This window comes from Saccostrea echinata, unplaced genomic scaffold (assembly GCF_033153115.1).
Source record: "Saccostrea echinata isolate AGI-Se365-2 ecotype Australia unplaced genomic scaffold, CSIRO_AGI_Sech_v1 ptg000009l, whole genome shotgun sequence".
NCBI lineage: Eukaryota > Metazoa > Mollusca > Bivalvia > Ostreida > Ostreidae > Saccostrea > Saccostrea echinata.
In genome coordinates, this window is record NW_026889758.1 from 11,088,373 (window position 1) to 11,102,785 (window position 14,413).

General features: G+C 31.4%; 1 protein-coding gene across 1 annotated transcript; it reads left to right on the forward strand.

The window, feature by feature from the left end:
- Positions 1 to 3,047: 3,047 nt before the first annotated feature.
- On the forward strand, positions 3,048 to 4,534 carry LOC133181770 (spidroin-1-like). Its single transcript, XM_061316358.1, has 3 exons — positions 3,048 to 3,078; positions 3,487 to 4,153; positions 4,434 to 4,534. The coding sequence occupies exons 2-3, from the start codon at positions 3,488 to 3,490 to the stop codon at positions 4,440 to 4,442; spliced, it is 675 nt and encodes a 224-aa protein (XP_061172342.1). The 5' UTR covers positions 3,048 to 3,078; position 3,487; the 3' UTR covers positions 4,443 to 4,534.
- Positions 4,535 to 14,413: the final 9,879 nt, after the last annotated feature.

Consider the following 14,413-nt stretch of genomic DNA (forward strand, 5'->3'; position numbering starts at 1 on the left):
AATAAAAAGTAGGTAAATTGATTTTTTTTAAAAAAAAAAAAGACGCACCATAGTTCTGAATCAACAACTCTCAATACATTACACAAGGAAAAAAGACGTCAAATTAATAAATAAGAACAAAGTCATATATGCAAATTTAACACATCTATCACTTTTTATGTCAAGTCATGAATTAAGGGTCTCTTTCGTACAGTCTGTGTGTAGAACTTAATGACTAAGAGATTAAAGTACAATCTGAAACAAAGAAATATTATTCCTATGTACCTATATACGTTATGAGACCTACTTGAATTATCAGCCTTTTTAATACAACGAGTATCGTAAAATGATTTTAAGGATAATACCATATGAACAAAGAAATAATGCTTTAAAATGTATAATCACCTCATTAATTTGGTCAGTCATCCCATGGGATTACACTTCCTGATTAAGAAAAAGTTATTTAAAAAACAACTGACGGTTAAAAATTGAATACACTGTTACAACGCGAAATGTAATAACAACGCAAAATGTAATAAACCGGGATTTTTACATTTTGCGTTATTACATTTTGCGTCGAGATCAACGCAAAATATAATAAGTTAACACGATTTTTGGATTATTACATTTTGCGTTGGAATTAACGCAAAATGTTATGATGCACTTTTTGGTTGTTACATTCTGCGTTATTTATTTTTTGCATTGAAGAAAACGCAAAATGTAATAAAACTAAATGTAATAAAACAAATATAATTATTTTTTTTGTATTGTTTTCCACGCGAAACATCACAAAATTGATTTAAACATATAACAATGAGGAAACTCGAATTACTAAACAGACAGACCTTAGATTATAAGACAAACGTTATGGCTTTAACGAACATTACTAAATCTAATAGTATATTTTTAAACTCTGTTTCTAACTGTACATTGGTTAGCAAATTAAAAGTGCATGTCTGTGTGTGTGTCTGGTGAGGAGAAGCGGGGGGTAGGGGTTACTTCGTATGTTGATCATTGTATTTTTATGTGCATGAAGAAACAATCCACTTTATTGTTGGAGAGAGAGAGAGAATTTATTTTTGCTGGTCTGCAATGCACATGATTTGTAAAGCAGCGTGCTATCTTAATTGTCAAGAAACCCCCTTCCCGCTACATTTACACTTGCCAGTAAAAATAAATAGAATTCTTTTCTAAATTTCGTATATGTACCTATGAAAAAGCAAAAGCAAACCGATACACTGATCAACGAAATACCCCCCCCCCCCCCCCCCACACACACACACACGTGTACACGCACATTTCTATTTTGTAACATCTATGATTTGAATATCAACTGATTTTAAATGGCTAATGATATCAAAATATGATGAAATCAGATCTATTGTAAGAATAAGCATGATTTTTTTTTGTTTTATTTTCCTTCCGTTTATTTTCTTCATCCACAACTCAACTGAAAATTATTCTCAATCTGACCGACCAAAAATGTGCGTTGTTTTTTGCGTTGTTGTATTTTGCTTAATCTCGACGCAAAATGTAACAACTCAAAATGTAATAATCCAAAAATCGTGTTATTACATTTTGCGTTATTACATTTTGCGTTGATCTTAACGCAAAATGTAATAACGCAAATTGTAAAAATTCTTAAAAGTGTGTTGTTACATTTTGCGTTATTACATTCTGCGTTGATATCGACGCAAAATGTAATAACGCAAAATGCAATAATCCCGGTTTATTACATTTTTTGTTGTTATTACATTTCCTTGCAAAAATACACATACAGTAGTTATAGATTATCACAGGAATGCACATGCATTGACTTACATGTATATACATCCATAAAAGACATTTCTTAATTTAAATGCTGTTATCAACTATATATACACCGAAACAAGATAACTTTGATGATATACACACTCAAAATGCATTTATCGACACATATCACATTTAGTATAGGTCAAGGTCATGACACCACAGGCACAATATATTCATGTTAGTTAGCACTAACTTATATCACATATAAGTCAAATCTTAGAAATTGGTTTCACCGTTTAATTTTTAATTAAGGAAAGATTATTAAATCTGATTTTAATAAAACGACAGATACTTGAATTCATTTCCTTTTGCATAGATTGAGAATTTATAAAAACTGTGAATATGAAGAAGATCGGCGGAAATAAAAATTACCGTGATTAACATAATTTTTTTAACGAATTATCAGCAAAAAAAAAGTAGCATTTAATAATTAAAAAAAATGGCATTTTTACATTTTAATGAAATTTTACAAGGGGTCACTTGGAAGGAGTAAAAGTTGCTCAAAAACCCTTAACATTTTACAAATTTTATGTTATATACACCGGGGTCTGGAAGATTGTTGAATAATTGAAGTGTACACAGAGTCCTGGTGACGTTACAGCTGACGTATTTAGGAAAGCTAGATACCTGAATGTATGATAATCGTCCCTCCAATAATTAAAATTTATTTCTTTGTAACAAATTTTGGTTTCTATCTTTGTGAATCAGTTTTTTTATTATGAGATTCAATTGTTTATTTATTCTTATTCTTAAAAGAATTAATATTAGTGTATGGAATTTGAAAGGATATATTATTAAAATTGCTCTAGGTTTAGAAAGCCTTAAACAGTTATTTTGACAAATATTAGTAACGTATATTCTTCCAGTGAGCGACCACAAGGAGCCGAGATTTTGTCTTTGAAGTATTCAACACGAAAGATTTTGCATTTGAACATATCAAGTCATATATGGGATAAATAGAATAAAACTAAAAAAAGAAATATCATTATCCTCAATATTCATTTTTGAGAACTTCATGAAATAGAATAACACATTTTTAAAACAATAATTTTTGAAAAATAATATCAAAAGACTTCCGAACATAGGCATCTCATTCTGTCAATCATTACTTGATTTTTAATTTCCATAAATTTGATTACCAATTCATTTGACATTGCCTAGGCAACCATTTCGAACCAACATTCCACAATGACGTCATATCTTTTAAATAATATATAAGGAGAACCTTTGTTCTAACACTTTGTACAGCCCAACAGTTGTCCAAGACACAAGACCGAACACAAGAAGGTAAGGTATTTTCATTTTTCCCCTGAATTTTAAATTACAGCAATAAAAACCGTGAAATAGACGAAAACTTTGAAAATGTTACGAAATCATTTGTTAGAGTATATTAATTTTGAACAGTAAAATTTTGAGAGGTCTAAAAAGTAGAATCAAAACCATAATTTCATTTACGAGACTATTCATTATTAATTTTCTAGAGTTCAAAGCCTTTCCTCACCATACTTCGATTTCGTTAACCTGTGCACTTTTAAAGTTAATTTTTATTCAAATAAAAATAGTTGTTTGTATCAAACAGTGTTTCTATTGCTAGAATGAATTTCAAACTTTTTAAAAATAATTGTATCACACAGAACTGAATATTAAATATTAAATCACTTCGATTAAAAATTGTTAATTTCTCTCCTTCCACAGGATGCTGCGATTCATTGCTCTTACATGCGTTGTTGCCTGCGTTTTCGCAGACTTCTACCCCAAGTCTGGTGGATGTGGACCGTATGGTTGTACCTACGGTTTCCAATCACAGGGTCCATATAGTAACTTTGGAGGACTTGTGAGCACTGGTAGCACTGGGTTGAGTACTGGAGGCTTCAACACTGGATTGTTCGGTCTTGGTGGTGGATCAGCTGCCGCTAGCGCTGCCGCTGCTGCTGGAGATGCTGCTGCTTCCTCTGCTGCCGCTGCTGCAGGTGGAAATGCTGCCGCCTCTTCCGCTGCCGCTGCTGGTGGACTAGGTTGGAACCAATACTACAATCAATACGGTTATTATCCAGGGCAATACAACTACTATCCTGGAACCTATAACTTCCTTTCTGGATACAACTTTTACCCAGGACAATACTACTCCAGCTATTATCCTACACAGTTCCCATACTACGGAATCGGAGGTGGTTCTGCTGCCGCTGCTGCAAGTGCATCAGCTGCCGGACAAAGTGCCGCCGCTTCTGCTGCTGCCGCTGCTAGTCAGATAAATGCCGCTGCCTCTGCCGCCGCTGCCGCTTCCTCAGGATTCAACGGCTTCAATGGAGTCGGCAACGGAATCGTTGTTGGTGGTGGTTACGGAGTCCGAAGACCCAGAAAGGTATGCTTAAGTATTTAAGAGCATAATATCAATCACTTATTTGACACAAATACATTAGTTTTTAAATCCCGGTTTTCGTCTACGTGATAAAAATAAACAAGAAATTCATTTATTTTAATCAGAATTCCAGTTTTGATCTGGTTAGATGTTGAATGACTCTCCTTTAAGTAAAAATAACCTCTTTTTGTATGCCAGTTGATCTGAGAAAAACTCATTTAGAAAGAAATCGTTTCTTGACTTGATAAATTGACCAATAATATTCTTTTTCAATAATTTTCAGGTTTACTAAATAAATGGGAACGACCAGAAGATTGTGTATGGGACTGAATGATTGTGATTTTTTTTATACATTAAATACTTTATTTATGCAGCATATATAAATCTTGTTTGTTTTATTTGCCTTTAATTTTTTAATTGTGATAACATACATTGCACATGTATATGTATCAAGGAAATTTGAAGAAAACGAACAGTATTCAATCTCAAAAGTCCAATGAAACGATACAAATTTGGAGCAGAGCAAACACGGACCTCAAAATTTAGAGGTGGGTTCAGGTGCCATGGATGAGTGAGCATCCTCTGCCGACCGGTCACACCCGCCGTGTGCTCCTTGTGATCGAAAATAAAACTAAAAATTCGTAGACAGATAAATAATGATCTAACTATTAGTATGAAAAACGTCAGTCAGCATTTGTCTCAATGATAGTTGTATGTGCTGGTAAGTTCATTCATACACTTAAAACTTGCGAATTGATGACTTCAAACAAGACTGTTGAAATCCTTGTTTCATCAACTTGTTTGTCAATAGTTTGCCTTGTTTTAGAAATTGTTCATACGTATAGCAGGCTCTTGCGTATCGAATCAACTGAGAGACAAAAACCCCAAATGCAGTGAATAAGGGTATATTGCATATAAGTAAGGGAAGTTGACGATTGAAATGTTGAAGTCATCACGTTTATCATAAAGCTTTGTTGTTAGAATACCATTAACGTCTTTTTCTATTGAAATATGTAAATCTGAAACAGATGTGTCAGACTTTGTGGTATCTTTTATTTCAAGCTCACTGGGATATATCAAGTCGATATATGAATGGAAGTAACTATTGTTAATTGATAATACGTCGTTGATATATCGAAATATCGAGTTGAAGGTCACAGCAAGTTTTTTAAATAAATTCTCTTCATATGAATACAAAAATAGGTCTGCTAATAAGGGGCGCAATTGGTACTCATGGGGATTCCAACAGATTATTGGAAGACCTGATCTCCAAAAACTACATAGATATTATCAATGTATCACAACGGATCGATTTCATAATACTTTAGAAACTACATTTATACTCAAAAAAAAAAAATCAAATCTTTACATACTACAATTGTGGTTGTTAATTTTGAACAAAGTTGCCAGTTATGATTTAAAGCAAATATTTTTTTAAGCATTTAAATAAACACCAACCATTAACAATAGACAAAATATATTATGTCACACTAAAAATTATTTAAAGTTGAAAACACTTTCAGACCTAAAGGGTTTATTAGTAAATGGAAATACAAAAAATGTCAATTTCATGCTACGGAAATTCGTATCGTTTTTCAGTACAAGAAAAGAATAAAAAAAAATGAATGTTTACATGTGAAAACAAATGAAGACATTGTATGTGCATCAATTCTTGGATGCTACAATTTTAAATCCCTTACCTCTCGAGATTGAACGAAGTTTGTTTAGAACTGAAAATAGATGGTGACTGTTTCTTCTCTAAACGCTCGGTATTTAATGGGGCATAGACACACTTGCATACAATTTTTAATTTCTCTATTTACTTGAAAATTAACATCATTTATTAAATTTAAGTTACATAAACATTTTAAATACTCAATGATAACATCATTCTTTATTACCTTACAACAAACACCTGTGTTTGTAAACATGGATTAAAGCTCTGCTATTTGTCTTTGTTTACGCTTAACCAAGTGTGTTTGATTTTCTTACACTGCACACATCACTGAAGACTGCCTTCTTGCATTTCTATTCGGACTTTTTTTTTTATTATAGTTTTAATATTTTCATGAAAACATTGTACTCTACGGATTTTCTACCTTTCTTAAATATTAAGGATAAATTTTAGTTCGTGAAAGTGCAGTAATATATGGCAATTAAACACACCCGAAGTTTTTATAATTTTCAGATAAAAGGAGTATCTATAAACACACTTTTATAAAACAAGTATACCAGGGTGAAACGATCTTGCAAAATAAAAGTCATGAAATTCTGTCATGAATTTTGAAAGATGTAAACTTTAATCTTACGTCTATGTCATCTTAAAATCATAGCTACGTGTCTTTCGATCTGATGAGATTAAAAAAAAAAACATGAGAAAGGATAGGCGATGGAGCGAGAAACTGCAATAAACTGGGCCCAGATCAGGACTTGACTTAGAACATAACTGTTTATATTTTAGTATCCAGACGTATGTGCTCTATGTCATGAAAGATTCTTCTTGATATTTATAATGAATCAGTCTTTAGTCTGTACTTGAGATTCATGGAGTCACGACTTTTAATTTTTATCTTTTTAAATTGGAAATCGTGTCTTTCTTACTTCCATATATATATTTTGATAAATAGTTGATTTTTATTTCTTCCACGCTTATGTATTTATCTATAAAGACATATACATTTGTTTTATCTTCGATCTATTGTAAGAAGCTGTGGTTTGTGTATAAAGAGCTAGGTTCACATAAAATGGCCCTCTCCTTATATCAATAAATTGACTATCACCCTCTGTCTCATTTCATATATCAAAATAAAGAGAGACTTAGTGCTTTCATTTCCTATAACAAAATTTCATTTTGAGAATCCAGGTATTGGAAAACAGGCTTTGACAAAATGCAATGTTCTTGAATTTTGCAGAAAACAGGCGTATTTGACTACCTTCCGGAAATAATTAAAATATGAGCACAGCCCACGATCCAAAAAAATAAAACATGTTTTGTGATCTTCAGAAACAGATCTTTCATTATGTAATTGTATAATTTGGATCAGAGGTTGTGCTCTATATGAAATATTGAAAAAATACCTCAACTTTTGGCTTTTTTTAAGGGAATTTATAGGATATGGGAAAAACTACGCATTTTAACCTCATAATGCATTGACTAGAGAGAAAATTACGTCATGTTCAATAGATACACGGTCACCAAGGGTCCAAGTTATAAATACTGCATTTTCAACCAAAACTAAGCAGTTCCGATTTTTCAGAAATTCTCAGTGCCAGAAAGGCCCTAAGTGGCTCTTGCTCTTTATATCCTAATTTAATGAATGAAATACTCAAGTTTTGAACAAGAGCTCATTAATTTTACTGAATAGGCTAAAATAGTCTTAATCTAAAAAATGCAAATGATTTCTGAAACAATCTCATATCAAATATCTTATATCAAAGATTTTTATGCTTAAAATTTATATCTGTCTGTGAGATTGGAGACTTTATGTAACTTACAAACTTACCAGGAAGAATATAAATCTACAATGTTATATTTACAATGTAGATGGACAACAGAAGGAACAGTAATATATTCTGACTGGCTTTAACTTTTAAGCCGCCTGAGTAATTTGTTTAAGAGATGCTTGAAATACTTCAGACATGGAATTGGGTATCACAAGTTGTAAAAATTCTGATTAAGTGCTTACTAACATTAAAAAAGAACACTAATTGAAAGCCATTCTCTGTAATGACTTGTGGCACACATAGTGTCAAAATTTCCCCCAAACTCTTTACCATGAAATTCTTTGATATTATAAACTCAAATCAGGCAAAATTTTTCGCTTTGTGTCACGGTTACCATGCAACATCCCCTAAAGTGTGATAAAAATGGCATTTTGGAACATGCTCAGACTCCCACAGTTAACGTTTGCAGCAATGCAAACAAATGGCAACGAATATTTTCAAAAGTTGAAGGCTTGAAGTCTTAAATGCATGGTAAAAATATTTTGGAAATAAATTATTACATACATTACTATTGAAACAAAGTATTCAAAACTAATAATTTTTTCATTCAATTATGGAAAGTCTTCCTGAAAAATAAAAGCAATTATAGGTTGAAATCCAACCAAAACTAAAGAAAGATACTTGTAAGATATACCAAGAACGAAATGTGGTATGTCTTATAGGGTGGCGATGGTTGCCATGGTTTTAATAGCGCAAAGGGTTTTCAAATTTACTCTCAATATGTTTTAATCTGATCCTATCTTTTTAAAAAGGACATTTCTACATAATTAGTGATGGCGTGGTCCTAATTTTCAAATTTCAAATTAACTTCTTGAAATAGAGCGTTGCTATAGAAATTTTACCAAAAAATATGTATAAAAAGCTGAAAAATATCTGTTTCCTTGGATGCGTGCCCTTCTATGTAGATTTCCAAATCTTTTTTGATTGATAGTTATGAACAACTAACCTAACTTTCAAGTTTGACTACCAATCTCTGACTAAATGTATATTGGCTGGTCTTGAATTATCTTGTTTTTCCTCAAGATAGCAGCATTAATCGAAGCTTAGCAATGATATTTGTATGGCTACACTGTGTTACCATGGCAGCCATGCATCATTTTTAGAATAATATTGACACTACCTTTTTACTTTAGGTCAAATATTTTTATTGTTTTTCTTGTGTGGTTGCTGAGTTTGATAATATAACACCTATCAGAAGTGAATATCGAGGGTGTTTTTAGCATTTTTAAGCAGTTAAAATGTATTCCAAATGTACCATTGTTAACACTTACTTTGAGATATAGTATAAATAGTTTTTTTTATAGCATAAGTGGCAACAACGTGTAATGTTTTTGTTAACATGGTTATTCAGATTCTTTAATCTTTGTTAAAATCGATAAAGATTTTAAGTAGCTGAAAATATCAATTTTTCAATTTTTTTGGCTATTAACATGGCAACCAAGACACATATTAACTGATTTTTATTTGATATATGTTTTTGGTGTCAATTTTTAATAATGGACAAAGTTTCATAAAAATCGATGATAATGTGTGGCAAAAGGGTTTAAATGAATACAGAGAATAGCATTAAGTACATGTACAAATTAAATTGCAATCTCATTCAAAAACATTTAAGGACATATGCAACGTAGTTTTGAGTTTTATATACTTATTCACTGTATAATTTACGAGTTCCAGTGATTGAAGGATCTTTGTGCGACTTTTATAATGTGTAATGATCGATGCTGCTCACCTCTTCTAAATCAAATTTAGAGGAAAACAGCAAAAACCTTTCTTTTGTTAATTTTTCTTTTAATAACATAAATATTTTCATCATTTGATATTTGTTCAAAACCTCTGGTAATGAATGCTGATGTTTTGTCTCAGAACATCTGATGGCACTATGATTGTAAATGGTGAATATCTTGAAAAATTATTAGTGGGAAATCTTCATTAAAAGATACGTGTACATGTACGTTTCGTAGACGGTAAGTAGAAAATGAAAAAGATCGTAAATTATACAATCATCATTATATCAATTTAAATCATTCTCCTATTTCCTTCATCCAGATATTCAGTATATGTTTGCAGATTCTACACGTGAGTTCAAGTCACGTTAATTTTGACGCCTTTGTTTCGATCACTATAAATACAAAGAGAAAAATTCCAAAGTTCAGTCTGGCAGAGGGGGTTACAGATCAGCAAGACCGAAAGGATCAACGGTAAGGATTTTGTGCAAAAACAGATCAGAGTTCATGATCATGTTTAAAATATCAAAGGTCACGTAGGGACCTATCTTAAATCTTTATTCTTGATTTAAACACAGAGAACACATCTCAAAATATCTGCTTAAATGATTACGAATAAAGTCATCTGAAACTCTCTCAGATTTTGTTTCCAAGTAAAAAGGAATATTATAATTGAAGAAGGTGTAATTTTGCAAGAAAAAATTATCTTTATGTAATATTTTTGAAGCTTTTGCAAGTATGAAGCTAAAATCTATTTTTCTTGAAAATGTCAGAAATTTATCAAAATATTATCATATACATATACGGATACTCTCAATAGTTTTTGACAAAGTTAATAAAAAAGAATGGAAAGGTTTCGATAAGCCTCAGGCCGTGTTTTGAACCACGTTAATTTTTTTAATTGGAAAGGTGGGGGAGGGGGGGGGGATTTTCATCTTGATCCAGAACCTTTGCAAAATTAACTAAAGGTACACATGTGACATGCAAATTAATTTATGTCCCTCAAAATGCTTTTTCTGGGTTAGTCAACTTTGTAGTTTTGATCTAAAAAAAAAAGATGAAGAAAAAAACTCGTAGATAAAATTCCGGTAGGTGTGACACAAAATTAATTCAAAATAATTTTTCAAAATTCAGCGATATTGAAAATATTATTTTTGAAATGTAAGTATGGCAAATCAATATCACAAGATGAACTTAACAAAGTCTTATATGAGCTTAACACAGTTTTACATTTATAAACTAGGTTTATTTATATTATTGTAAACAATTGTTTATGTTCAAGTTAGAAAACGAAACTATGATCGTTTATGTTAATGTAAGCGACGTTTTTCAGTATCATAGTCTCTGTACCATAGTCCAAGCTTCTTAATACTTATACAGTAAAACAACTAATCTCAAGTGCAAAGTATGGTAAAATATTATCTAATAAATACAGTTTCCGGATCGGTATAATATGGTAAACAAGCATGATTCCTGTGATAAATACTAATACAGTTTCGTTTCTCGCGTAGTGAAAAATTAATACGTGCAAATAAATTTGATTTAGAATTCGTAAACAACATTAAAGTAATGATATAGTCAATATAGTTTTACAGATAGCAAAACATTATGAGAAAAATATTCAATGAATGTAAATGTAATACTATATTATCTAATGAGATTCACTGGGCAAAACACAGTTTAAGTTTACAACTTCTTATTCTAACACACAATAACGTTAAAATTAAATGATAATTTAACCTTATTACTGAATATATAAAGGTTAGATTTCTTTCAGAAAAATACATAATTCAAGTATAAAGTATAGAATTTGTGCTACTTCTAAAATCAAATGTCGATTTATATATTAAATTAGTTTCTCCTTTTTCCCAGAAAATGCTCCGAATCCTAGTTGTTGCCTCGGTTATTTCCTGCATTTTCGCTGATTACAAGTACCAAAAGTTGGACTACAGCATCCGACCATTAGGTAGCTTGGCTGGAGGTGTAGGACCTTTCAATGTTCCTTTTAACAATGGCGTGTTAGGTTTAGGAGTTCTTAACCCAAGATTCATCGGTTCTTTGGGTCCAAACAATGGGCTACTTTATCCTCAAGGATTTAACAATGGATTGTTTAGTTATGATGATCGTGCAGCCGCCGCTAGCGCCGTTGCTTCTGGCCATAGTGCTGCCTCTGCTGCTTCTGTTGCTGGAACTAGTGCCTCTGCTTCTGCTACTACTGCTGCTGGGCCTGGATTTAACATCCCGCCTGGGAATATTTACTATCAAGGACAAGTCCCGTTTTACAGTTATAACACTCAAAATTTCCAAGGACAGTTATTCAGTGCTCCAGCAAATAATTTCAACCTCATAGGGTACAACAACCAAGTACCATACTATGGATCCAACATTGTCGGAGGCTCCTCTTCCGCCAGCGCCACTACTCCTGGTGGAGCCTCTGTCTCTGCCTCTACCTCTGGACAAAACGCTGCTTTTTTTCCTGCTGCTGGTGGCTTTCAACCTAACACTGTTGGCTTTAATGATTTTAACATATTTGGAACAAATAATTTCAACACTGCAGGATTTGACGCATTGAACAACGGCTTTGTCTTGGGTGGACCTGGCCCTTTTGTAGGCAACACAAGACGCACAAAAGTAAGTATTCAATTATTTAACATTATATTGTTTTACTTAACACATATTAGAATTATCTTAATATATATTTTTTAAACAATATCACTTATGGTTAAATTAGTTAATAATCAAATATTTTTTCAGGTATACTAAACGGTATTGGAGGAACAAGTAGATGACCTATTTCTTTTTTTATTATTGCTTTAATAAAGAATTTACCGTTAAAAAAGTCATGTGTTTTTGTATTTCTTGTCGTCCTCTTGAAGCTAAACTATTTTTAAAAGTTTGGTTATATTCGTCTATTCAGTGTTTAAGAATGTGCATTGAAAAGTGAAATTTGAAATTAATTGTCATGCATTGAACGGTCGTTGAAAATAGATTCACAAAACACCTACAGCTCCATTAGAGCATGCCACTCCTATTTTTGGATGTTTTTCCTAGAGAATACTATCAGAATGCTTGTTTATAGAGTAATATGGACTTTGAGCTTGAATACTGTTCGTTATCTCCTTATTTCGTACTATTAATATTATCACCTGCGTATGATGTTTCTGTCTTCTAGGTGATTTGATATGCAGGAGCTTGGTCTGCGTTTGATAATTATATAAACCGAAATAGGCTACAGACTTATAAGTTGGTGTTTCAAAGATATCAAGCATTTCACTTATAGTCAGTAAATACAACCTGTCGTTAGGTAGAATGTTGAGGTTTTTAATACGAAAGGTAATTAACTTCATACTAAATTGTCCACATTTTACTTCGTTTACCCAATCAAAATGAGTGAAAGGGGTCCGTGTTTGATGCCCTCTTCACAGAAAACTTTATTGTTTATATATTTTTTTAGATCGATCACTGTTTGTTATCGTCACCTTTTTCATTGTGCAATAAAGCCAGGGTCAATCTAAGAGTCAAATAAAATGTGAAGACAATGTACAGAAATAAAGTTTAACATCAATTCTCTGTAAGGACCAAAATTTTACTGTAGGGCTGTGGCACACACCATGAGCGATTTTCATGAAACTTTTTCAGGTGATTAATGCCCATACATTATGACATAATCAACATTCAAAATTAAGGTTACTACCTTGGTTGCCATGGTAACGGGCTAATATAGATTTTTGCCCCATTTACTCTCAATTCAAGCATAAAAATGCTGTATACTTGATTTCATGTGGTTCAATCATCTTTATTATTTTGAGATAATTCATACATTATATGTATAGAACAAATGAAGCACTATATAACACAATTAAAAAAAATTCTACAAGTCACTGCAAATTCTTCAATTGATGGCTCAAAGATGACCAAATTCTTACATTTTGAAAATGGTCGTTTTTACCCTATATTTCAAGAAGTCTTTCAAGAAATGCAGGCAATTCAAGAAAAAATGACCTGAAATTTTAGAAACACCATAATAATATTAGTTAACTTTTATGAAAAGTAGAGTGGGGATTTTTTTCGTTTTTGGTATTTTTAACTTCGAAAATTGGCATTTTGCCAAATAATATTTTTTTCAAAATGTTACTAGACACTGGTTGTTTTATAAAATTTCTTTTCCAAACATTTTTCTCACGAATAAATAAGACAAACGGAATGATAAGTAAATATTATTAAAGATAATAAATAAGATAAAACAAAATTAAATGAATTATAATTGTTTCTCTATGATCCTTTACAAAGGGCAGGTAACTCAAAATCTAAAGAAAATTAGCAATTCAACTTTTCACTGGAACTTATTCAGTAAACAACATTTTCAAATAGTAGATAAAAAATGGAAAAAGATAATGGATGAAAACTCTAATGATACTTTTCAACCAAAAAAAAAAAAATAATAAATAAATAAATAAATAAATAAATAATAAATTATTACTTTTTCATGCATAGGTAGGTAGATATTAATTTAGCAAGTTTGAAATTTGATAAGCTAATGTTAATTTCCTCCATTTAAATTTTGCTTGTTCCCAGATGCAAATCTTTAGATATCAATTTTATTTGGATAAAGAAATTTAGAATTATTTAGACATAAATTAACACCCCATTAAAAATAAAACCATTAATGTATATTCTTACAATCAGAAAACATACACATATTCATGTGTATATGTATAATTTTATCGTTACTTTTAAAAACAGTTTTTTTTCTTCAAATTATTAATCAAGCAAGAATCTACATCTAAACATTATCCAAAATGTGTATTTAGAGATAAACAAAATGTAGAAAATAACTGCTATATAGCAATTTTGTAGACAATAGAAACAGCTATGCTTGATGTTTCCGTGATTTCTCTTTACATCAGAGGTTGGCCATTATGTGGTGTTGTGTCTGACCAGTCAATAAGAATTTTAAATCGGTTTGAAAAGTGAAACTTGAAATAATCATCTTCATCTTTTCCCCTGGAATAAAAAACACACATGTACTTTA

What these genes read in the sequence shown, in the direction of transcription:
- LOC133181770 (XM_061316358.1), top strand. Translation starts at nt 3,488, where the DNA reads ATGCTGCGATTCATTGCTCTTACATGCGTTGTTGCCTGCGTTTTCGCA.